A 24,656-nucleotide genomic window follows, 5' to 3' on the forward strand; every position below is an offset into this window, starting at 1 on the left:
GTTTTCTCACAGTTCTGGAGGCTGGAAGTCCAAAATCCAGGGGCCAACAGGGTTGGTTTCTTTTGGAGGCTGTTCTCATTGCTTGTGGGTGGCCATCCTCTCCCTGTGTCTTCCTGTGGCCTCTCCTCTGTGCCTTGTGTTGTCTGGGTCCTGATCTTCTCTTCTTACGAGGATACCAGTCATGCTGGATTAGGACCCACTCTGATGATCTCATTTTAACCTAATCACCTCTTTAAAGACCATGCCTCCAAATGTGGTCAACTCTGAGGTAGTGGGTCTAGGACTTCAACATAGGAATTTTGGGGCGGGGGGGACACAGTTTAGCCAATAACAATTTCCTTATCATTTCTTCATGTGATTATTATTCTTGGGGTCATCAGGGGAGCCCTGTAATAGAATCTGTTCAGTTTTTATGGTCACTCTTGAATATAACCATTATTTCCAAGGTGAGTTTATAGGAGTGATGTGTTGGGGCCTATTTCCCAACATGCTTTTTATCCTTGAGTGCTGTGGATCAAAATCTAATAACTTTAGATCTTTATTTTGAAATCCTGTATTCTCAGGAGGTAGAGCTTCAGAATTTTAGTAGGTACATGCTAGATTCCGTTCTGTGAACAGAAAGAGCAGAATCTTTCTGAACAGACAGAGCAGAACCAAAAATAATGGCATTGACCATCCTTTCAGGCTGGAATAGCAACAAACTACAAAGACAGAGGCCTATTATGCCACACACTTATGAAACTGAATTTTATGTAATGGGACAGTTTCCTCATATTTCAATGGGTAATCACACTAAACTACTTTGCTAAGTTGAATCCAGCAAGCTCTGCTTACAAAAGACAGCTTTCAAAAAAAAAGTCTTTGTAATATCTGTCAGTTTAGATGGGATATATTGAATAAAAATGTCACTTAAAATTTTGTTAATTTAAAAGAACATTATTTTGATAACAAAAAATTTCACCATTCTCTCACCACACCGTATCTTGAGAGCAATCTCCTATGCCTTCTCTATTAAATGACAGTGATGTATTGAAGAAGTTTGTGCATGTGTGGAAGGATTTTGTACATTTCAGAGTGCCACACTGATGTTGGTTATACTTATCTATGGTGGGCCTTACACTTTTAGGGGCAGTTTCTGCTTTGACTAAGCAGCTGGGCCACTACTTACCAGCTGCCAAACAATTCTAACTGCAAATATCCCACTGTTGAAGGAATTTTTAACACTTCTCATCAGCCTCCTCCTCACAGTGGCCAAGTTGACACACAGTGCATCCTTCTGACTTCTTTTTACATGTTGTGACTTTTTTCCTTTTCCCTTAAAACTGACTTTCCTCAGTTTTAATTTTTCATTTCAAGTCAACTCAGGTATATAATTAAAATTTCCTTGAATCTTGCTCCCCTTCAGGATGACTTGCCTGTTACTCAGTTACTGATCCTGAAAGTGTTAGGAATTATTAGGTAAACATCACAGTAAAATATTTAAAAGTTTAGGTCAGAGGAAACATACCGCCAAACTATCTGCTATTGTATAACTATTTTTATTTAACATAGTGGGAGGATTCTGACAAGAATGTTGATCAAGTCAGATGTCTTTATTTTTAATAATGTTTTGTAGTATGAAAAACAAGTCTTTCTAGGGACACTGTTTTTATTTCTAGTAACTTTTTTATTTTTTTGAGGCAGGGTCTCAGTCCCATCTCCCAGACTGGAGTGCAGTGGTTCGATTTTGCCTCACTGCAGCCTCGACTTCCCGGGCTCAGGTGATTCTCCCACCTCAGCCTCTCAATTAGCTGGGACTACAGGCTTGCGTCACCATGCCTGGCTGAAGTTTTTTGTATTTTTTTTTTTTAATGGAGACAAGGTTTTGCCGTGTTACCCAGTCTGCTGTCAAATTCCTAGGCTCAAGATATCCACCTGGGTTGTCCTCCCAGAGTTCTGGGATTATAGGGGTGAGCCACCGTACCCTGCCATATTTTTCTTAACTTTAAATTTTGAAATGAGTTCAGACTCACAGAAAAGTTGTAAAAATATTACAGGTAATTTCTGAATACACTTTGCTCATATTTACCACATTTGCTTTATCTTTCTATCTATATCTGTATTTACTGGAAACATTTCAGAGTAAGTTGCAGGCCTGGTGCCCCTTTACTCCTAAATATGTCTGTACTTCCTAAAAACAAGTACATTTTCTTGTATAGCACCATAATCAAAATCAAGATTTGAACATTAACGTATTACTGTTGTCCAATTTAGGGACTATATTCAAATTTCCGCAGTTGCCTCATTAATGCCTTTTGTGGTAAAAGAAAAAAAAAATCTGGCTCAGCATCCTGCATTGCATTTAGTTGCTATATCTCTTTCTTCTCTCTCAATCTGGAATAATCCTTAGTCTTTTGGTCAGTTGTGATCTTAACATTTTTTAAGAGCATAAAGCATTTATTTTATAAAATGTCACTCATTTTAGGTTTGTCTCTTTTCTTGTGTACTAGATTCAGTCTTTGCATTCTGGGCAGGAATACTGCAGAACTGACACTGTCCGTCTGTGAGCATCATGTTGGTAGCATGAAGTGTCTCTTTATCCCGTTATTGGTGGTGTTGGCTTGGTTAAGGAGGTGTCTCTGGCGTTTCTACGCTGTAGACTTTCTATTTTTCCATTTGTCCTTGATAAAGTATCTTATAGGGAGATACTTTGAGACTCTGTAAATAGCCCAGCATACTTTCACTCACTAACTTTAGCATACTTCCTAGTTTGTATTTAATGAGGAATAGGCTAAAGATGACAATGGCAATGTCAGAGTTTGTTGTTATAATTTTTAGAATCATGACGTAGGTAACAGCACAGTGCCAAGGAGATTTAGTTTTCCTAAGCTTATTCTGCTACCGAAATGAGATACATTAAGCACTCAGAGATGAAGCACAACCTAATTTACCTCACAGTTGCATTTGACAAGCTTAGTTATATTTTGGGAAATAAATTTGAAGCAACAGATGAGCAAGAGGGAGTGGTAAGAGGTTTGGACACAATGCTAATAGTGACAGCTTGATGGTGATTAAGAAGACAAAACTAAATTAAAATAGCAAGTAGATCTATAAAAAGCCAGCCGATTGTTAACATCTAGCGTAGGTGTATGGAACTAGATATATTTATTCTAGTCCATGAGGATGATAATGGCATGGGATATTATGAGGCATGATTATGTCCTATAATATGGCATTTGATAATTTTTTGTACATGTTTGAACAAAAGATTCATGGTGAGCTAGGGATGTAACCAATACAAATGAATTTATCAACAACTGTTAGAGTCTGCAGTGTGGCACTCCCTTGAGAAATTTGTCTTTGAGGACTCAGGTATTATGACTTGGTAGGGCTTACTCCTTTTTTGTGAATGGGATTTTTTTTTTTTTTTTGGCAGGGGGGTTCGGGCTTACTGTTGCTCACTAAATCCCAAGATTTATATATTCACATGCTAATATGTTAACAATGCAAAACAGTGCTCTCTGGTGGATCCCTGATTTGTGTGCTTTTTAGAATGAGCGCATTGCTGTCAGGTAGGAAAAACATAGGAAACCAGGTTCTAAAATATTTGTGTGTTGAGGATGGAGTAACAATAAGGGAATTCCATCTTGTATTTTGAATGTTTTTAAGGCATTGTTTCCAAAAATGTGTTCCATGGACTTGGCAACTCATAAAGGTACTTTGCAAAAGGTGGAGGAAGTGCTGCACAAGGCCCTTCTCTAGGAGAGTCACAGGACATATGGGCATGCTAATGACAAGAGTCTTTCCTAAACAATCTGTTGAACTGAGATTAACCCGGTGTTTCCCAAATAGAAGTGACACAGAAACCTTTTCCCCCCACATAATAGCCCTCACAACAGATGCTTATTAGCATCAGACTTCTGTAGTTACATTTTTCTTCTAAGTGGGACAAGATGAACTTGTTGGTTTACCACACACCAATTTTTGACTTTTTTGTTTTTTATTTTTATAACCTTTTGGTCAAGTTAACCATCTTTTCCCTCCCTTCCTTCCGTCCGTCCTTCCGTCTGTCCTTCTGTCCTTCCTTCCATCCGTTCTTCTGTCCCTCCCTCCCTCCCTCCCTCCCTTCCTTCCTTCCTTCCTTCCTTCCTTCCTTCCGTCCGTCCGTCCGTCCTTTTGTTCCTTCATATAACCCTGTTCTATCACTTAAGTATTGAGCTTAACTTATAGAGAGAAACTGTTGCTAAGCATTTGGGAATAGAGGGATATTTGTGATTATTTAAGCAGTGTTGTACTTATAAGATTTCTGGTAATAACACAGTCTAAAGGAAAGGTTTCATATCCTGTGGAGTAGCTTTGGAATCCTATGTATTTAGAAGGATTTCTTTCGAAAATGTTTAAAATTTTAAGTTTTACTTTAAAGAAGTTGATTTCTTTTACCTGGAAAATTCAAGCAAGTTAGACTATTTTGTGGACTTATGCAGTACTTGTCAAAAGGTAAATGTTTTTTAAAATTTCTGTTAGTAAGGATTTTACCTTTAGCAGCTTGTTATTTTAGTTATCTGCTTAGTTGCTTCTAATTTGAATTACTTGTAGCTCCCTAATTTAGACTGTAAAATGTTATGGATCTGTTATATGACTAAGTTTAGAACACAGTGGGTCTACTTTTGGATCCCATTCAAAGTGGATCTGATGTACCTATTTTCCTACACAGTTATAGATCCATCTTCAAATTTGGATCTTGAAACCTTGATAGTAATATGCTTTTAAAAAGATATGTATACATAATTGTATAGCCATTGCATATACTTTTATGCATACATTTCTTTCATATATATTTCTGTCAGGAAGATCAGGAAGATAACGTCATCTCTGCAGTGAGATAAGTTCCAGCTCCATCTCGACCACTTACTATAGGTGTGAATCTGTATTTGTTGTTCATTCATTCAATATATATTTATTTGCCTTGTATATGGTATATGCTTATATGGGCACTGGTCATAGAAAGAGGAAACTGAATGGTTCACTTAACTCTTAAAGTTGTCTTTTCGTCTATCAGGGATGTGTGAATAGTATTGATGTAAAGCACTTGGCACATAGTAGGTTCACCTATTTTTTTTCTTTCTTTTTTTTTTTTGAGATGGAGTATCGCTCTGTCACCCAGACTGAAGTGCAGTGGTGCAATCTCGGCTCACTGCAACCTCCTCCCGTGTTCCAGCAATTCTCGTGCCTCTGCCTCCTGAGTAGCTGGGACTACAGGCGTGTGCCACCACACCTGGCTAAATTTTTTTATTTTTAGTAGAGACGGGGTTTCATCATGTTGACCAGGCTGGTCTCAAACTCCTGACCTCAAGTGATTCTCCCGTCTTGGCCTCCCAAAGTGCTGGGATGACAGGTGTGAAGCACCACACCCATCCAGGTTCACCTCTTGAGTAGAGTGCTGAGATGCTTTCTCACATGAAATTGGTTTCTAGTAATAATAGAGGGTTTCTTTTTTTTTGCTAGTTACTTTCTTATTATATTTATCTTATAGAGTCTTGGTTCTTACAAAATCATAATTTGTTTTCAAAAATGTATATTTTAAACTACCTAATAAGATCTTTATTTAGTGTCACATTTATTTTACGAAGGGTAGATGCTTATTTTAGTGATGATTTGTCATTAAAATTATGTCAAAATGTCTTAAAATGTTGTTGAAACTGTAAACAAACTCATAACACACACAAAGCTAATTATGGATGCCATCTGTTTATTTTTACAAAGCTTTTTTTTAAGACTATGGCATTGTCTGCTTATAATAAGCTTCAAGATTATTATAATGACTAAGTCCTATCCTTCAATTAGTGTAGTTGAAGATGGGAAGATAATTCGTTTGTTCACTGACCTTTTCCTGTGTCAGAGTGTATGAAATATGACATGTCATGATAAAGAAACTATTGTGAAGTGCATTTAGAAGATACTTAGTTTTTATGAGAAAAAAATGGCGTCAAAGCAGCAGATGTGGCCAAAGTTTTGTTTAAATTCTTAGAACTTATTCAAGGTTTTAGATGAAAGGTAGATAATTCACTCTTTCCCAGTGACTTAAGTGGAATTAAATTCTTAATTATTAACTTAAATTCTTAAATTCTTAACTCAAGTTTAAGAATTTCTAAGTGATCCACCAAGTTTATGTTGACATGTATCCCTGTTTGTGTATCTATAAGTCAGCACATGTTTTTGTACATACATATCTCCTGTGTTAGTGCAGAAGGCCAGGTACTTGCATGACAGCATCAGCCCAAGTAGTTATCAGCAATTTGCTGAGAGGGCAGAGCGATCACACTGGCTCCGTTTTGCAATTGTGCCTGCTAAGCATTACCCAAGTCAGTGTGGAGGGAAAGCAACCTGAAGGATCCATCTGCTCCCTTCTGCTACGCTGCCTTGATGCAAGATTACACTAATCTGGCTGCTTGTCAGGACGGGTTAGTGAAAGCATGCAAGTGGGTGAGACTCAGGGTGGACTAGCGCTTTGGAAAATCATAAGCTGCCCCTCTAGATGCCATGTTAAGTGCTGCAGAATAGGTTGATTATCAACCACATCGAAGATTGCAGTGAAATAAATGTATAGTTTTATGGTTAAGAATTAGTTTCAAAATTAAAATTCTTAAATATTGTTGGACCACAAATAAATCAAAATTGAGAAAAATAATACAGATAGTTTACAAATACTTTTAGGCATTAGTTTTTTTTTTTATGATTTGTGTATTGTGTTCATTCTTTCATGTTATTCCCCTAGCTCAAGAGTTTTTAGTCAAGTATGTTTAAATGTTACATCTAATTAACTTCATTTTACCCAAAAACTTTTGTGATTTTTCTTGTTTCTATTTATTTATCTTTTTCTACACCTACTGACTGGCAGACCTTGGCTTTGCAGGTTGAGCATCCTGTCACAGAATGCATTACTGGCCTGGACCTAGTCCAAGAAATGATCCGTGTTGCTAAGGGCTACCCTCTCAGACACAAACAAGCTGATATTCCCATCAACGGCTGGGCAGTTGAATGTCGGGTTTATGCTGAGGTAAAAATGAATGGTGTTGGGAAGAAGGATGGTGGTTGTGTCCAGAGTCATGAGACCTGGTATAGCCAAACAATGAGGTAAAGTTAGGGTTTTATAACGTTGCCAACTATTGGATTGTGTAATCCATAATTAAACCAGAAAAAAATTAGATAATTTTGACCTAATTCCAGATAGTTTTAAATAATTGGGTTTAGTTAATTGTCATTTATTCGTAGATGGGGAAATAGCTACCAATCCTTTAAGAGGCAACAAAGCATTAGTTCAATATTCTTGAGCTTGAATGGACCATGGTTTTTGTTTTGTTTGCATTTTCTTTGTTTATTTTCAAACAACACTAACAAGAAGTAACATTTATTTCCACGGGTTTTTTTTTAAGCGCCCACCTTGGGTACACATTAGTTGTTGATTGGATACTTAAAATTTTTCCCAACATTGTTTTTTGTATAATTTTCTCCTTTATTATTATATGAAAATAACAATCAAAATTTAAATTGTAAAGCTTTAAGTAAAACTTGTACTCATAATTTATAATTTTAATTACGGGTTTTACTCATAAACTCTCAGTTCAGTACTTTTAAATGCTTTTTTCAAATAACTAAAACAAGAATGCAAGGTAACATTTGTACTATTTTTACTTTTCGACAGCAAAAATGTCTGTCAAGATTAAAAATAAATCAATGTCTGTGTTTAAGAATACTGAAAGCTGGTTTGAAATATTTTTCAAGGAGTTCAAAAATATGTTTTGGCATGACTGTATTGCTCTTGCTTTTTTCATATTTTAAGTAGTATTGCTTTCATTCTTATGACATTGAACCTATTTATTCTGATGATCTAAGATATTTACAAATGAAGTACATATCTAGTAGCATGTGCAAAGTTTTTTTTTCAGGTCTTTATTTGAAGAACCCAAATTCTCAAGTTTTACCATATGTGAGCTGTTTGAGAAGTAAGAAAAACAAATATCTTTAGTGTACCACATTTGTTGTTCTAAACTTGAGTATGTTTTGATGTAGGGCCTAGGTTATTTTATTTTTTGCCCAAGGCATTCTAAGAAGTTTTATAAAACGTTGGAATTTTACCAATTTCAATAAAGTATGAACAAGGTCAGGCTAAATTCTGCTTACAGTTCTGTTTGATTTTTAAGTACATTCTAAGTTGTCTAGAGTAAAAGACAATATTCTGAAATCTGTGATTTGGTAAATACCGTATGTCGAAAATAGACCTATAAATGGTTCTTCATTGTGTAAATATTTAACCTTACTTGTGCTGATTTATATTTCAAAGACTGTGCTTCCTTTCCTTTGAACTTTCAGGACCCCTACAAGTCTTTTGGTTTACCATCTATTGGGAGATTGTCTCAGTACCAAGAGCCATTACATCTACCTGGTGTAAGTCATTAAGCTGTAATACCAGCTGAGGGGTTACACTCGTGATTTATGTCATACTTTTATGTTAAAGCATGTCAACACCAAAGGGTGTAAATTGAAGGACAAGTGAAATTCATGGGAATCATGGTTTTTGTGTTGAAAACAAAATTTTTTCAGTGTTTTGCGGTATTCAAGAAAGTCAGGAGCCACTGGACAGGGGAAGCCTGGAGACATCTGATGATATAAATGATAGCTTACAGTGTTCCCAATTCTTTTGAAAATTATAATAAAAAAGACTGTGAATCCTAAGAATGAGAAATGATGTTTTGTGTTACAATTTAATCTTTTCAATGAACTAATCCAACCCTGCTATGTAGTCACTTGTCAAGAAATTCAAGCACAAAATCAGTTCCTTAATTGAAATTTAAAGAAATTGAATTGATTAAGGCAAACAAAGTGTGTCTCAGTCTATTAAACCTCATGGACTTTAAGGAGTACATATTATTTATATCAGATGAAGAAAGGTGACCACTGTCCATTTTATTCCATAGCTCTTCTATATTTAATAGCTATTTTAAAAATAGTTTTTGTTGCAAAAAAAGAACAAGGACATACCCTTTTTCTTAATCAAGGTAATAAGCGCATATATATATGACATTATGTTAGCTAGTAGATGACAAGGCTGTACCATCTGTGAATATTCAAATTATTCATTTTGATTACCGGCATGAAGATGGTGAAAGATTACAGGAAGAATTCTAGATCTGAAGATGTTATTGGATATATGATTTATTTCACTTTTTAAATTGTTTTTGCCCATGTGCTTTCTAAAGGGACTTGACCCTTTCTAGGCTTGGAGACTCCATGCTGTGTTCAAAGCCAGAAGGCAGAAAAAAAATTGTAAAGATTTAACAGGCATTATGTGACGTTAAATAGCAGATGAGAAAACAAGTATCATAGGGACATATCTAAATACTTCTTTAATCAAACAAAAGAAGTATTAAATAAGAATTCATAATGATTACTCTAGTCGTTAGAAGTTTTCACCATGTTGTAATAGCTAACAAGATGTCAAACATTTTGCCCTTGCAAGTTTTTGCAATTTGCAATTTTCAAACGTGAGACCTGTTGAAAGTGCAAGTGATAATGGACAAACTATACCCCCTACAGTCTTCGTCCCACCAAATCTTTCTTCAATTAATGCTGCAGCAGGAGTTTTATGTAATAACATTTGCAGTTGTGAGCCATCCATAGAAAGAAAAAACAATTAAAATGCCTTAAATGTTCTGCTTACTGCTGTTATTTGCTTGTGTGAATGTTGCATGTCAGCTAAATGGACCAAGGAATAGATAAAGTGATTGGGTGCAGGAGAGTGCACACTAAGCTTTGTCTATCATTATTGCTGGGAGCAATCAAATTGATGTCAGCAGGACAGTAGATGCGTTGACAGCTGTAATTATGTATCTCCATGGTGATCACTTTTGGCCTGTCATGGAGGCCCACGAGTCCCCTCCCTTGGAAGCATTTAATCAGATTGGGCTGTCACTTGTCAGGTAGACATGGCGGGCTGGGAGTTGTGCTTAGGGGGAGAGGTGAATTGAGAATGAAGGGTGGGAGACGTCTTATAGTTTCACAGGGTCCACTGTGGTACTGAGGACAGAAATTTTAATTATGCGAGAGGTTTCTGAGCAATGGTTTGAGAATCTCGTACAGAGGTGCTTGGGTGTTTTGTTGTGGTTGTTACTGTTTGTTTTCCTTCCTTGCCTTATTAAAACTAGAGCAGTCAGTTTACCTTAGAAAACAATTTTTGGCTCTTACCATTTTTGGTCACGAGAATGCCTACTTAAGAGCTAACTTATGGTTTGTACTTTTCACATGCTTCATTAAGGCTGACATTTATTAATATGGCAGAGGTGAAGATTTCCTTTTTTATTTTTGATCATCATCTTTTGTAAATTTGTTGTTTTCAGACCACAGTTTTGTTCTGCTCAGAAATTTGGTTCTGATTTCATTTGACTTTTTTCTTAAAGCTTTCGGTGCAAATTTGTATAGCCTTTCATGGAGTAATGGAGACTTGATCTGACTTCACATTGGTTGTTAAGAAATAAAAATATAGCTGATTATTACTTGGAAAAAACAGCATAAATAGTAAATTATAAATCAGAGTTTTCATACTGTGGTACAGTTTTTAATTGAAAATACTGATTTGCTTCTATAAAGATACATGTTGATTATATCTTGATTTTATCCTGTGTATTTTAAAGTTAAGATGATATAACTTCTGTGATCATAATATTAGTAAATAACACAGTTACATTTAAGAGCTCTAGGTAACACCTTATAGGATGATATTATTCAAGGCAACAAAAGTTTTAAGTAAGGAACTATAGAAGAATGTAATAAATATTCTTTATTGTCTATGTTATTTTATTTGTGGGTTGAACATCTAAGTTCCTCCTAGCTTTGTAGCAGTTTATGTAGCAAATGATAGGATGTAGTTAAAGTCAGAAGTTTTAGAACTTGTATCAGTCTTATTTGATAGGATGTAGTTAAAGTCAGAAGTTTTAGAACTTGTATCAGTCTTATTTTTAAACACAGCATTAGCAAGCATGCTATGGTTTTAAAGATGACATAGTGGTCAAATTAGCTCTTTCACTTTTTGGTATTAAAATTAAGAAAATGAAAACTCACAGATATCTTTTCTGTTATGTAACCTGATTACTAGTTGCCATTTTGGGGCTATTTAATGTGGGGAAAAGGTAGATTGTTATTTTATTGCTTTTAAAGCTGCTCCATTAATTTTTTTCTAGTTTTTGTCAACACTGTGAATTTCATAGAACATCAGTTTATGTCCTGAAATATGTTTTCAGAAAATAGAAAGCCAAGTATATTTCGTAAGTGTGCTGAATCATTTTTGTTTAAAATTAAGATTTTTGTATATGAATGTGAATACGAACACAGATATCTGTATTTTTGTTTGTGCTTGCAAATACAGAAATAAAAGCCCCTCAGGTATGTTACAGTGTTCCTTTTACAACCTTACAAAGAGAATAATAGTAGTGTGAATTTTAAGAAAATGAAACTATAGCTTGTCTTCTGATGTCACCGTATAATAAAGCCATCATTATACCCTCATGTGGATATCCTAGACAGGAGGTTCTACATGTGGTCCCTTGATAATTGCCTAAATTAAAATATTAAAGGCCTAACAGCCGCTGTGTTGACCTTTTTCTGCCTTGCTGCAGACAGATGAGCTGCTGTTTATTAGGAAGGCTTCTTCCCACAGGTGGAAGGCTACGTGAGCTTCCGCTCTTCTCTTCCCACCCCTTTACAACGTTGGGCATCAAAGTCCTGCTGTTCCAGCAGCTTTGATTCAGTTCCTCCGTCCTCAAGACCCCTAGGATGTGCCTGACGGTCTGAAGTATTTTGATTAGCTTTTAAATACTTCAGATTCCAAAACTTCTTTCAAATAATTTAATAAATATTCTGTCCTCAGTAACTGCTCATTTTTAAAGTTTTGCATGGCTAACCTCCGTGCCTTGCTGCTGGTATCAAACTGGGAAATGAAAACAAGAATCAGCGATGTACTAACTCACTCGTTGGCTGGTTAACAGCAATCAGCCTCTTCAAAAGAATATTTTGAACTTGTGCTATCCCCCTACCCCACACCCCATGAAAATCACAAAATCAGAACTCTAATTGGGGCTTTACAAAGCAAAGCCATAGGAAAAGCTGTGTAAACATTAAAGCCTCAGGGGACCAACACTAACAGAAAAATAGTGTTTTACAGTGGAGAGGGTGAGGCAAAAAAGGAAAGTGTTACAGACATGAAAGGCCCAGGCCCACGTTCCTATGGAGCTGAGGAGCAGGCTTGACTAGGGGCCTCACTGGCGGGCTTAGAAGGGTCCGGTGGGGAGTGCAGTTAGCAAGGGCATCGTCCATGCCATGCTTCAGCGGGAAGACGCCGTCAGAGAGCCACAGCATCCTGGCATAGTGATATAGGAAGTCTTCATTTTTTATTTTTTTTGCTATTTCTTAGTTTCTTCATTCAGTGGCAGACCAAAAAATGTGTTGCATTGCGTATTAACGGATCAAGATTTTAGGTTGTTTTCCTATTTTCCAGAACTGAAAATGTTATTTGAGATTGAAATTCTCTATCCATCTTCTCCATGGAAATGAAATTTGTGATTACAAAAAAGTATCTACACACTATGAATTACTTTTATTTTTTTTCTTTTTTTCTCCCAGGTCAGAGTTGACAGTGGCATCCAACCAGGAAGTGATATTAGCATTTATTATGATCCTATGATTTCAAAAGTAAGTTTAATTTCTTAATGGATTATTTGATTTCTTCTGAAAAATCAGTGATATTTAAAAAGTCTGGGCCGGGCGCGGTGGCTCAAGGCTGTAATCCCAGCACTTTGGGAGGCCGAGACCGGCGGATCACGAGGTCAGGAGATCAAGACCATCCTGGCTAACCCAGTGAAACCCCGTCTCTACTAAAAAATACAAAAAACTAGCCGGGCGAGGCGGCGGGCGCCTGTAGTCCCAGCTACTCGGGAGGCTGAGGCAGGAGAATGGCGTGAACCCGGGAGGCGGAGCTTGCAGTGAGCTGAGATCCGGCCACTGCACTCCAGCCTGGGCAACAGACCGAGACTCCGTCTCAAAAAAAAATAAATAAAAAAAAAAAAAAAAAAAAAAAAAAGTCTGGAACTGGGCCTTTATCTGCATCATATGCTATGAATAACTAATTATGCACTGATGTAATGCGAAAGCAGAGCAGTTTTTTCTCTTGAGAGAAAGTTCAGCGTTATGTTAGTTTGCAGTACTCCTCCTCCCAAACTATGTCATATCACCACCATCACACACATGTGCATGAACGGTATTAATAATAAACATCTAACCAATGGTGCCACCCTAACTCATCGCAATGAGAAGGAATTAAGGTTTCTTTTTTGGCCATTGGCAGAAATTACCTGAGATGAAAGTATGAATGAATGGCAAGAGTTGGGCTGATAGGCAGTGTTTGTTAGAGTACTTTTTGATCTTTTCTCTTCAGTTTTTACAAATTACCAATTACGTAAGTAGATTTGATATAAGAGTATAAGATTCGTTTTGGCCACCTGTCTTTTTGAAGTTTGACTTTCCAGAATAAATGAATTGAATTTTTGGATCTTTAACCTTGAACTTTTGCATCTTTAAATGCTTAAAACCTTATAAAATTTAAAATGCTGTAATAATTAAGATTGTGGATTTTATTTTTATTTTATTATTATTTTTTTGAGATGGAGTCTCACTCTGTCCCCCAGGCTGGAGTGTAGTGGCATGATCTCACCTCACTGCAAGCTCCGCGCCCGACCCCAGCTTCAAGTGATTCTCCTGCCTCAGCCTCCCTAGTAGCTGGGACTACAGGCTTGTGCCACCAAGCCCAGCTAATTTTTTTACTTTTAGTAGAGACGGGGTTTCACCTTGTTAGCCAGGATGGTCTCCATCTCCTGACCTCGTGATCTGCCTGCCTTGGCCTCCCAAAGTGTTGGAATTACAGGCGTGAGCCACCGCGCCCGGCCAGATTATGGATTTTATTTTGAAAATCTGTGTTCTCTGAAGTGATACATCTGTATTGAGGAATGATTTCTTTATTGAACCCTGTTTCTCAAGATGGCTTTTCCCCAAGTGTCCTTTTTAATGTTGTCGTTGCAGTAAACAAACCATTTTTTATCTTTCTTTTTTCAGTTAAGGTTTTAGTGCTTTTTTTTTAAATGATAGTGTCTCACTTTTTCACCCAGGCTGGAGTACAGTGTCACAATCTTGGCTCAGTGCAGCCTCGACCTCCCAGGCTCAAGCGATCCACCTGCCTTAGCCACCCAAGTAGCTGGGACTACAGGCGTGTACTACCATGCCGGGCTATTTTTTTATATCTTTTGTAGAAATGGGGTTTCATCATGTTGCCCAGGCTGGTCTTGAATTCCTGAGCTCAAGCAATCCGCCCGCCTCGGCCTCCAAAAGTGCTGGGATTACAAGCATGAGCCACCGTGCCTGGCCTAAGTTATTGGTAGTATTAAAATAAAGTTTAGGTCTTTTGTTTATAGAGAACCACCATTTAATTTAAAAATAAAACTATGTAAAAATATTGTAGGTTGATTTTTAAATATTCAATTTTTAGATGAATGTTTTTCTCTTCAGAAAAATGTCCTACAAATTAATTTTCAAATTTTCTTGATATTGAAGAGCTAGTAAAACCTACTAAAATAAAGACAATCTATAGATTGGCTAAAATAACTGTCAGAAAAATCTTTAATGAATAGTTAAGGTCTTATTTCATTGCTAAATTATAGAGATATGTATAAGTAGGCACTAAATCATGTAGAATGGTAAGACTTTTCTGTTTTTTTGATTTCTGAAAAAGTACCATTTGCTTCTGTATATATTATGTGTAAAACTGCGAATGATTTCTAAGTCGTCTTCTTTCTTTATACTTTTATTTTTGAGACTTTACTTTTTTTGTTAGTTATGAAAGTGTTAAGGGCTGGACGCAGTGGTTCATACCTGTAATCCCAGCACTTTGGGAGGCTGAAGTGGGTGGATCACCTGAGGTCAGGAGTGTGAGACCAGCCAGGCCAACATGGCAAAACCCTGTCTCTACTAAAAATACAAAAAAATTGACTGGGCGTGGTTACACATGCCTGAAATCCCAGCTTCTCAAGAGGCTGAGGCGAGAGGATCTCTTGAACCTGGGAGGCGGAGGTTGCAGTGAGCCGAGATTGCGCTGCTGCCCTCCAGCCAGGGCAACAGAGTGAGACTCCATCTCAAAAATAAAAAATAAAAAGTAAAGAAAGAAACTGTTAGCTGTTCAGGGTATCAAACTTGGAAACCACAGAAAAATAGGGAAAAAATGTCTTATCTAATCCTCACCACTACCCTAGATATTCAAATCCTATCTCAAATATTCACATTTAGCTGTATCTCCTTTTAAATTTTTTCTGTACTTTTGTTACGTTTTTGTTTCTGTAAAATCACTCTTTACTATGATAATGAAATGTAGGAGAAAAGTCTGAAATAGCTTGATTCTAATATTTATATACTTAAAAAATCATAATTGACATATTGAAAACTGAACTATTATAAAATTTCAAGATATATTTAGATATCTGTTATGAAATATTTTAATTTTTACTAAAATGAATCATTTAACATTGTTCTAAATATATATATATTGAGTTTTTTGTTTGCTTGTTTTTAGCTAATCACATATGGCTCTGATAGAACTGAGGCACTGAAGAGAATGGCAGATGCACTGGATAACTATGTTATTCGAGGTAAAAACAAAGATTTGCACTCGTTGGTTATTATATATGGTGTCCAGTTCCAGAGAACAGCCTGGGTTTACCAATGAGAATATGGCACGGCACATTTGCTCACTGTGTGCTTAAAGAGAAATAAGAAAAGCTTCCATCCATCAAACCACCATACTAAGTATAGGGGTTTCATTTTCCTTGGCACTCCTATACTTTACATCTACTTCTTAAGATATTAAACTTACAATGTATGATCTTTCCTAGGTGAGCATCTAATATTTTGTGGGTACAATTATGTATTGTGTGTGAAATGAGAGCCTTCAAAGTAAAGAACCACTGACCAGTGCAGTTTGAGAGCAATTTTGCTAGATTATTGTGTATGGAGTGTCTGTTGCTGTTGTTGTTTTAAAGTAGAAAACTTGAAAATGTATGGTGATAGAAGTGTAGTGACCTACATTTGACTAATTTGGGGAAAGAGGGAATAGCTCTTTGCTTCTGTGATTAGAACACATTACAGACTGTCTTCTAGGAAGTGCAGTTTTGTTACCTCCTGTTCATATATGATAGTTCTAATGCCTGACAAAATGCGAGACTACCAGCCTTTAGCATGTATAGTGATAAATGAATTAGAAGCAGCCATTACATTGAAATAATCAAAGTACAGTTACGCTTATACCCCTAAGGAATTAAATTTCATTCTAAATTTTAGCAGCTTTCCGTTAATAATGAAAAGCTTACTTTAGTGCAACATAAATCATCATCTTCAGAATAACAGGCTTTAACACCAGACTTAAAATATAAGTTCACACTGAATTGTGAAAGAATAGTGTGGTCAGAGAGCATTCCATAGGCAAGACTGGCTTCTGTATAGTTTTGTCCTTTTCTAGTGGCTCTCTGGATGTAACAGTAGGCTGGTAGGCTAGATTTGGAGGCTGAAGTGGTACAATAGTAGTGGAGTAAGACTGCACAGTCCCCTTCAGGACCAAATGGAACTTTTATGAAGGTTTTGAAAGTCCTCTTTTTGCAGTAGACAACTTTTAGGTACCCAGGAAATGGACTGAAGCTTTGTGTGAAAAAGAAAAAGTGCTTTATTTTCAGGGCACATCCTTCTCCGAGACAGGAAGCCCAGCTAAGCAAAGGAGCATGTCAGGCCTTTGCTTTACCTCCCTGACTGAGTACCTTTGTGCAGTGAACCATTTGTACAACTGTACAGGAGTACCCAGGGTAATCAGTGACTGTATTTTCACATCTACCTTTCCCTGCTTATTTTTATATAATAATATTGAATTACATCATGTAATCCACACTTGCCCTTGCCTTTTCTCTTTGAGTTTTTCCCTGTTAGATCAGGAGGCTGTCTTCCTTCCCATCCCCCACCGCCAACTCCCCCCTACCTTTTTTTGAGATGGAGTCTCACTCTGTTGCCCAGGCTGGAGTGCGGTGGTGCAATCTCGGCTCACTGCAGCCTCCATCTCCTGGGTTCAAGCAATTCTCCTTCCTCAGCCTCCCCCCTTCCCTTTTAGCATTACCCTTTTTTCTTTCCATTTGTTAACTAACAAGTGATGGAGATTCTAATTAATCTTGTGTGCTAGTGATTCATCCTTGTGAACTAAAGAAAAATAATAAGCTTTTGGCTGGGCGCGGTGGCTCACACCTATAATCCCAGCACTTTGGGAGGCTGAGGCGGGTGGATCACTTCAGGTTAGGAGTTCGAGACCGGCCTGGCCAACATGGAGCAACCCCATCTCTACAAAAATACAAAAAAATTAGCTGGGTATGGTGGCGCATGCCTGTAGTCCCAGCTACTCAGGAGGGTGAGACAGGAGAAGCACTTGAACCCAGGAGGCAGAGGTTGCAGTGAGCCAAGATTGTGCCATTGCACTCCAGCCTGGGTGACAGAGCCAAACTTCACCTCAAAAAAACAAAAAAATGAAAAACGAAAAATAATAAGCTTTCAAGTGAGCCTAGGTGTAACTTAAAAGAAAATCAGCAACATTAATATCCACAGCATCTAAAAACTGGAAAAATCCCCTTCACATTCTTTCTAGCTCATTTTCTACTTTTTTTTTTTTTAAGCCTTGATTATGGAGTATTTTCTGACTTCATAACTTTGCTGTTTTCACTGTTTTAAGCAAATGCATATTTTCTCCATATACCCAACGTCTGTATTTCTCTATATAACCAGTACACGATTGTTACATAGGCCTTGAGGAGGGCGTCTTTTTTCTTACAGAAGTAATATTGCTGTGGAGAGGCCTTTAGTGCGTATTTGGGACACACGTTCAGTTTATGTGAGTTTATCTATGTTTATCTATATATGTGAGTTTAGATAGACATAAATAAGTTACTTGGGAAGATTATTCCTGGAGGACATTAAAGTATTTGTAAGCACATTCTATGGGGATTTTCTTCCTTTTTGTCTCTGCATTTTTATTGTGGTAATTGAAATACTAGATTTTGGTTAATTTAAGTTGTACTCTAATGTGCTTGAACAGTAAATCCATGAATTTGAGAGTCTGAGTAAGAATATTTTGTCAAAACACATCTCTGTTAAACTTTGATATAATACGACATAGTGGCGTGACATGGCATCTGGGCAGTTTGTCAAAATATTAGATTAGTTTTGGTCCAAACTAGAAGTTATTTATCTACTCTATCTGGCTTCTGAAAGGAGTATTCTCTCATATTTACATAAATACCCTGTCATGTTTTATACTTAAATGAACATTTTTCCACTAATTTGCTTACTATACTTTATATATATAGGTTCACCAGTTACTAGTTTTTAAGTGACTGAAATACAAAGTAGGCTTGCCATTATTCTCCTAACTTTATACGTGTCACATGTAAAAAATGTGTTTCGTTGTATGGGTAGATTTTTCCAGGCTTAGTCTGAAATTTTGCCTTTGAATTACTGTGATGTAGTAGACAGAAACCAGACAAATCTGGGTTCATAGCCCCTGTCCTGATGCCATTTAATAATAATGTGATTTTTGGCCAGGCGCAGTGGCTCACACCTGTAATCCTAGCACTTTGGGAGGCGGAGGCGGGTGGATCGTGAGGTCAGGAGTTCAAGACCAGCCTGGCGAAGATGGTGAAACCCTATCTCTACTACAAATACAAAAATTAGTCAGGTGGTGGTGTGCGTCTGTAATCCCAGCTACTCGGGAGGCTGAGGCAGAAAATTGCTTGAACCCGGGAGGCGGAGGTTGCAGTGAGCCAAGATTGCACCACTGCACTCCAGCCTAGGCGACAGAGTGAGAGTCCGTCTCAACAACAACAATAAAAAATTAAAAAAAAAAAAATTATGTGATTTTTGTCAAATGACTTTGTCTCTCTGAATCTCATACTCCACATTTGAAAAATGGAGTGATAGTCTCTGCCGTATAAATTACTGGTGAGGATTAACTGAGGTTAAGTATATAAAGGGCTTGGCACCACACTGGCTTATGTTGTTCAGTAACTTTAGTTCTCATCCTTTCTTCCTCTCTCCTCACACTTATAAAACCATATATTTAAAAATCAAGGCCAGGCACGGTGGTTCACACCTGTAATCTCAGCACTTTGGGAGGCTGAGGAGGGCAGATCACTTGAGGTCAGGAGCTCAAGACCAGCCTGGCCAACGTAGCGGAACCCTGTCTCTAGTAAAAATACAAAAATTAGCCAGGCATGGTGGTGGGTGCCTGTAGTCCCAGCTACTCAGGAGGCTGAGGCAGGAGAATCGCTTGAACCCAGGAGGTGGGGGTTGCAGTGAGCTGAGATCACGCCACTGCACTCCAGCCTGGCTAACAGTGTAAGACTCTGTCTCCAAAAAAATAAAAATAAAAATTATGTGTTATAAATCACATTATCAATCCATTAGTCATATGAAATTTACTAAACCAAAGATAAACAATATTGAAAGACCATTTTAGGTAATTTCAAATACTGTGTGCTGAAGTTATATGCTTTCATTGTACCCTGTTCGAATACTTCTGCAGAGCATTTACCATCACTGTAAAATTAAAGTATTAATTGTGTACTTAACTGTGAAATGTTGGGTTATCCTATAAGAATATTAGGCACATGAGGACACTGATGATCTTTATCTTGTTTGCATGCATATTACTGGTGCTTAGCAGTGTCTGGCACATGCTAGATGATTAATAAATGTTTGTTGGATGAATGAATGAGTGAGCGAGTGATACTATCCCTGATTTCAAGGAGTTACTAATATACTTGATGTGAAAAACATATGAAAAGATAACTATAATATTAATATAGCTTCATAGGTGCCACAATGGGGGATTGAAAAAGTGTAGTGGGAGTTTAAGAAAGAGGCTAGCATATCTTTCTTTTCTTACCTCTCTTGGTCCTTTGAAAGTAAAGAGTACTGCTTTAGGATTCATGGGTGTCTCTGTATCTCTTGTCGAGAGTACCTCACTTTGTTCTGCCTTCAAATGATCCTCAGAGTGGCAGCATTTTTAAAAAGACTGGTAATGTCCTGTGTAGGTGACCTAAAGGGAATGGACACACTCAAGCATCTTTGCAGTATCACTTGTTATAGTATTTTAGGAAAATAATCTGGTGTTAGATGTTAAAATAAAAGTACATGCCCTCTGACCCAGCTGTTCATCTTTTGTAAATCTTTCCTATAGAGTTAAAAAACTGAATTATGAGCTTGTTCACCATGACGTTTACAACAACATTGTTTGTAGTAGCCGAAATGCTGATCAGCCACAGTGTCCACTAAATGGATGAATGACTGAGTAAATTACAATGCATTATTACTGTAAAATACTACGTAGCTGTGACTTAAAGACCTGTCCGTATGGATTGTTAAAGTAGAAAAGCAATTTGCAGTCAAGTGATATTCTCATATCACTTGAACCGTCTTCTCATCCTAAAATATTTTAAATTGTGTTGGATGAGCACAGAGAAAGGTGTGGACATCTACATATCACAATGATTTCTTTTTTTAAGGTCAAAGGATTTATCAAAGAGGGATTTTTGTTGACACATTTCTCTTAGACTTTTTAATTTTAGGTATTTTCGAAACTATAGAAAAGTTGAATGAATAGTGCTGTGCATGCCTGTATAATCTTCACCTAGATTATTATTTAATTAACTTTTTTGATATTTGCTTTGTTTTTCTACTTCTCCCTTTGTTTGCCTTTTCCTCCTCCTTTCTCACCCTTCCTCTTTCCTTTCCTCCCTCCATTCTCTCCTCTGTTTTTCTCCTGATCCATTTGAAAGAAGGTTGCAAACATCATGGCACATCACTCCTGAATACTTTATCAGGCTTCTTAAGGGGAAGACCATGGTCCTGTAACTGGATTTTTCTTGTGTGCTGCACAGATAAGAGTCAGTTTATTGAGACAGCATTATTGCAATAGAGAAAGAGTTTAATAAACACAGGACTGGCTAAACGGGAGACTGAAGTTTTATTACTCAAATAAATTTCCCCCAAAATTTGGAGGCTAGGGTTTTAAAAGAATAATTTGGTGGGCAGGGGGCCAGGGAGTGGGGAATGCTGACTGGTTGGTTTGGGGATAAAATTATAGGTGCTTGAGGCAGGGTCTTCTTGCTACCTTCAGTTACTGGGTAAGATCACAGAACTAGTTGAGCCAGTTTACTGGTCTGGCTGCATGACTCCTGAGCCGTCATTTCTAATGTTAGTTTTACAAATACTGTCTGTTCCCCAGGCAAGGAGGGGGTTTGTTTTGGGAAGGGGCTATTATCATTGTTTTACAGTTAAAGTATAAATTAAATCATCTTACAGTTAGCATGGCCTACACCCAGCAATGAACAGGGGCAGCTTGGAGGTTAACAGCAAGATAAAGTTGGGTAGGTCAGATTTTTCTGAGTGTCATAATTTTTGCAATGGCCATTTCATTCCTGCAAAAAAGTACAATACCATCATTACACTCCAAGGAAAATTGACAGCAACTTAACAGTTTCATCTCATGTCTTGTCCATATTTAAGTTTGTCCCTCAGAGTCTTTTTTTTTTTTTTACTATTTTTTAATCCCATCTGTGGCCCAAAGTTACACAGTGTCTTTGATTATGTCTCTTTATTGTCTTGCCCTCTTTCATATTTCATTTCATTAATTTTCAGGAGAGTTTACTGCAGTTGATTTGTAGAATGTGGCACATTCTAGATAGAAAGTGTCAACATTGGTTCAGTAAAGGCACTTGTGAAGTGATTCCAAGGATGAGGGTTGTAGGTGGTAATTTGCAATATCACTCTCAGAACTCACGGAAACTCTTTGCTTACTATTATCAGTTTATTATAAAGGATACAGCTTGAGAGTAACCCAATGGAGGAGATGCATAGGGCAAGGTTTTGGGGAGGGATGCAGAGCTTCCATGCCCTCTCCAGATGCCCCACCCTCCAAAACTTCCATGTGTTCACCAACCCACAAGTCCTCTGATCCTTGTCTTTGGGTTTTTATAAGGCCTGACTAGGTAGGCATGATCGATCCTATCAATCTGCCATTAGTTATCAAGTCATTCTTCAGTCCCTCTCCCCTTTGGAGGGTGGGCATGGGTCTGAAAGTTCCAACTCCTTAATCACATGGTTGGATCCTCTGGCCATCTGCTCCCATCCTCCAAGAGTCGTCTCATTAGCATAAACTCAGGTATGATTGAAAGGAGCTTGTTATGAATAACAAAAGATGCTCCTCTCACAACAGTCATTTCTGTGATATTCTTGCCAAAGATGTACAGCCTGAATGTAATCATGAGGAAATATCAGACAAACCAAACTGAAAGACAATCTACAAAATAAATGGCTTCTTCTCTTCAAACATGTCAAGGTCAGGAAACACAAGAGTTGAGCAACTTACGTAGATCAAAGGAAACTAAAGACACATGACAACTAAATGCAGCGTGTGGTCCTGGTTTAGATCCTGGACCAGCAGAAAAATGTTCTTCTTTTGTAGTAAGGGTCAGAAGTGGGACAATTGGTAAGATTTGAATAAGGTCTGTAGATTATGTGATAGCAATGTCAGCATTGTTAGGCTTGTCTGATTTTGATCCTTGTACTGTGATTATAGAAGAGATATACTTTGCTTTTAGGAGATGTACACTGACATATTTAGAAGTAAAATGACATCTTGTCTGCAACTTACCTTCATATGTTTCAGAAAGAAAATTATGTATCTGTGTATAAATAGAAAAAAATAGTGACAAAGTAAATAAATATGATAAGATGTTATTTGTAGAACCTGCATATGTAGTAATTCTGTTCACTATTTTTTACATTTTGAAATTATTTCAAAATAAAAAGTTTAAAAAATAGGGAAGAGCAAGTACCCCCACTCTCCACTAATATTTAAAGAATAAAAACAGAGATGCACTTGGGATTTTGAACTTAGATATTACTTATCTGGCTAATTCTGAAGGATAGGCAGGTTTAAAAACTTGCTTTATGAAGGGCAGAAAAGGTAAGACAATCTACTGTCTTGTTTGGTAACTGCTTAATTATTCAAATATGAATATTTTTTTCCTGTGCTGATTGTGAACTTTTGTTAAGATAGAGAAACTTCGAAGCAAAAATGTAATTCGGTTAAAGTGAATTTAGAAATCCTCATGAAATAAGAGTGCTTTTGGCCTCTGTTTGATCCTGGCAGCATGTCTAGCTGATGTCTGGGCAGTGTTTTGGAACCAGCAGGCAGTCAGGGGAAGGCCACTCCTAGGGGCCTCTTCTCTGTGGCCTGGTCGTGATTTCCCATACAGATGGGACCTGGTGAACTCTGCCAGAGGTCATCCATGACTACCAGTCCACACCTCCCAGTCATAATTTTTACGAGTATGTGATTAATAATATCCTTGAAGTTGCAAACTAACTCTCAAAGAATACCTCTACTGTCCCCGTACTATTTAAACAAGCATCTGTTCAAATAGTGTTGTCTTTCCTGGGATGTGAAAGAAAGAAACTAAATGCAAAATGGTAACTTTCAAATCTGTGTGATCCTGTTTAGTGCTTCAGTGATTCTTGCCATCTATCTGATCTTTTGAGCTCTTAGATATAAAATAATTTTCTGATTATTACCTTCTTTTGGCTTTAGGATTATTAATGGACAGTAGTTTTGGGAACAGTTAGTTGGGGCATAGGTGTTTGTTGTCTGCCATGAGCCATTATCTCACCATATTGGCCTTAGGAAGGAAAAAAAGATAACGATTTAGTTTTGCATAGTCATATATAATATTTTATTTAGAAAACATTAAAGAGAAAATGGTTTTATGTTTTGATTTTATTCTTAAAACATCATTTAGTGAGATGAAAGTCTGTATTTTTATGCTGTATTTGCTATTCAAGTAGAAAGATTTTTTAAAATTCCATGCTTCATTTATGTGCTTGATGGCTCTGTTCTTTGATATCCAAAATGTAAATTAATATTTGCTTCCAATTCCTTTGAGTTACATTTTTCTCAAATCAACACCTATTTTTCAGCGTTGGATATGGAGGACAAATACAACATATCATTTATCCTGTGAAACTGCAAGCATGTTAACTTTCTGAATGTTATCAGTCACAAATTTGGCGCATCAGAAAATAATCTCTTTTTCGTTCAAATTATCATTAACTATTTCTGAAAGCTATATTGTATTTTAGTGATGACAGAGTTTGGTTCCAACTATTTTAACATTGGCCACACAGGGAGCTAAAAAATTTATACCAGCAATAGGCTGTAACATGAAAGCCAGTAAAGTTAAATATGAAATATTGAGTATATATTTGAATAGTATTACTTCTTTCTTTCTTTTTTCTTTTTATTTTGACTTGGAGTCTCACTCTGTCACCCAGGCTGGAGTGCTGTGGCACAATCTTGGCTCACTGCAGCCTCTGCCTCCCAGGTTCAAGCAATTCTCCTGCCTCAGCCTCCCAAGTAGCTGGGACTACAGGGGTGCGCCAGCCACAACACCCAGCTAATTTTTGTATTTTTAGTAGAGACGGGCTTTCACCATGTTGGT

The 24,656-nt window shown here is 37.2% G+C and overlaps 1 protein-coding gene across 2 annotated transcripts in view; it reads left to right on the forward strand.

Moving 5' to 3' along the window:
* Nucleotides 1–24,656, forward strand: part of PCCA (propionyl-CoA carboxylase subunit alpha) — a 436,739-nt gene that overhangs the window by 193,359 nt on the left and 218,724 nt on the right. For both annotated transcript variants that reach the window (XM_001092670.5, XM_015121385.3), the window contains exons 13-16: nt 6,893–7,036; nt 8,350–8,424; nt 12,652–12,720; nt 15,644–15,719. In XM_001092670.5, coding sequence (XP_001092670.3) covers nt 6,893–7,036; nt 8,350–8,424; nt 12,652–12,720; nt 15,644–15,719 — 364 coding nt within the window. The remainder of the gene's footprint in view (nt 1–6,892; nt 7,037–8,349; nt 8,425–12,651; nt 12,721–15,643; nt 15,720–24,656) is intronic.

Source organism: Macaca mulatta, chromosome 17 (assembly GCF_049350105.2).
Source record: "Macaca mulatta isolate MMU2019108-1 chromosome 17, T2T-MMU8v2.0, whole genome shotgun sequence".
NCBI classification, from domain to species: Eukaryota; Metazoa; Chordata; class Mammalia; order Primates; family Cercopithecidae; genus Macaca; species Macaca mulatta.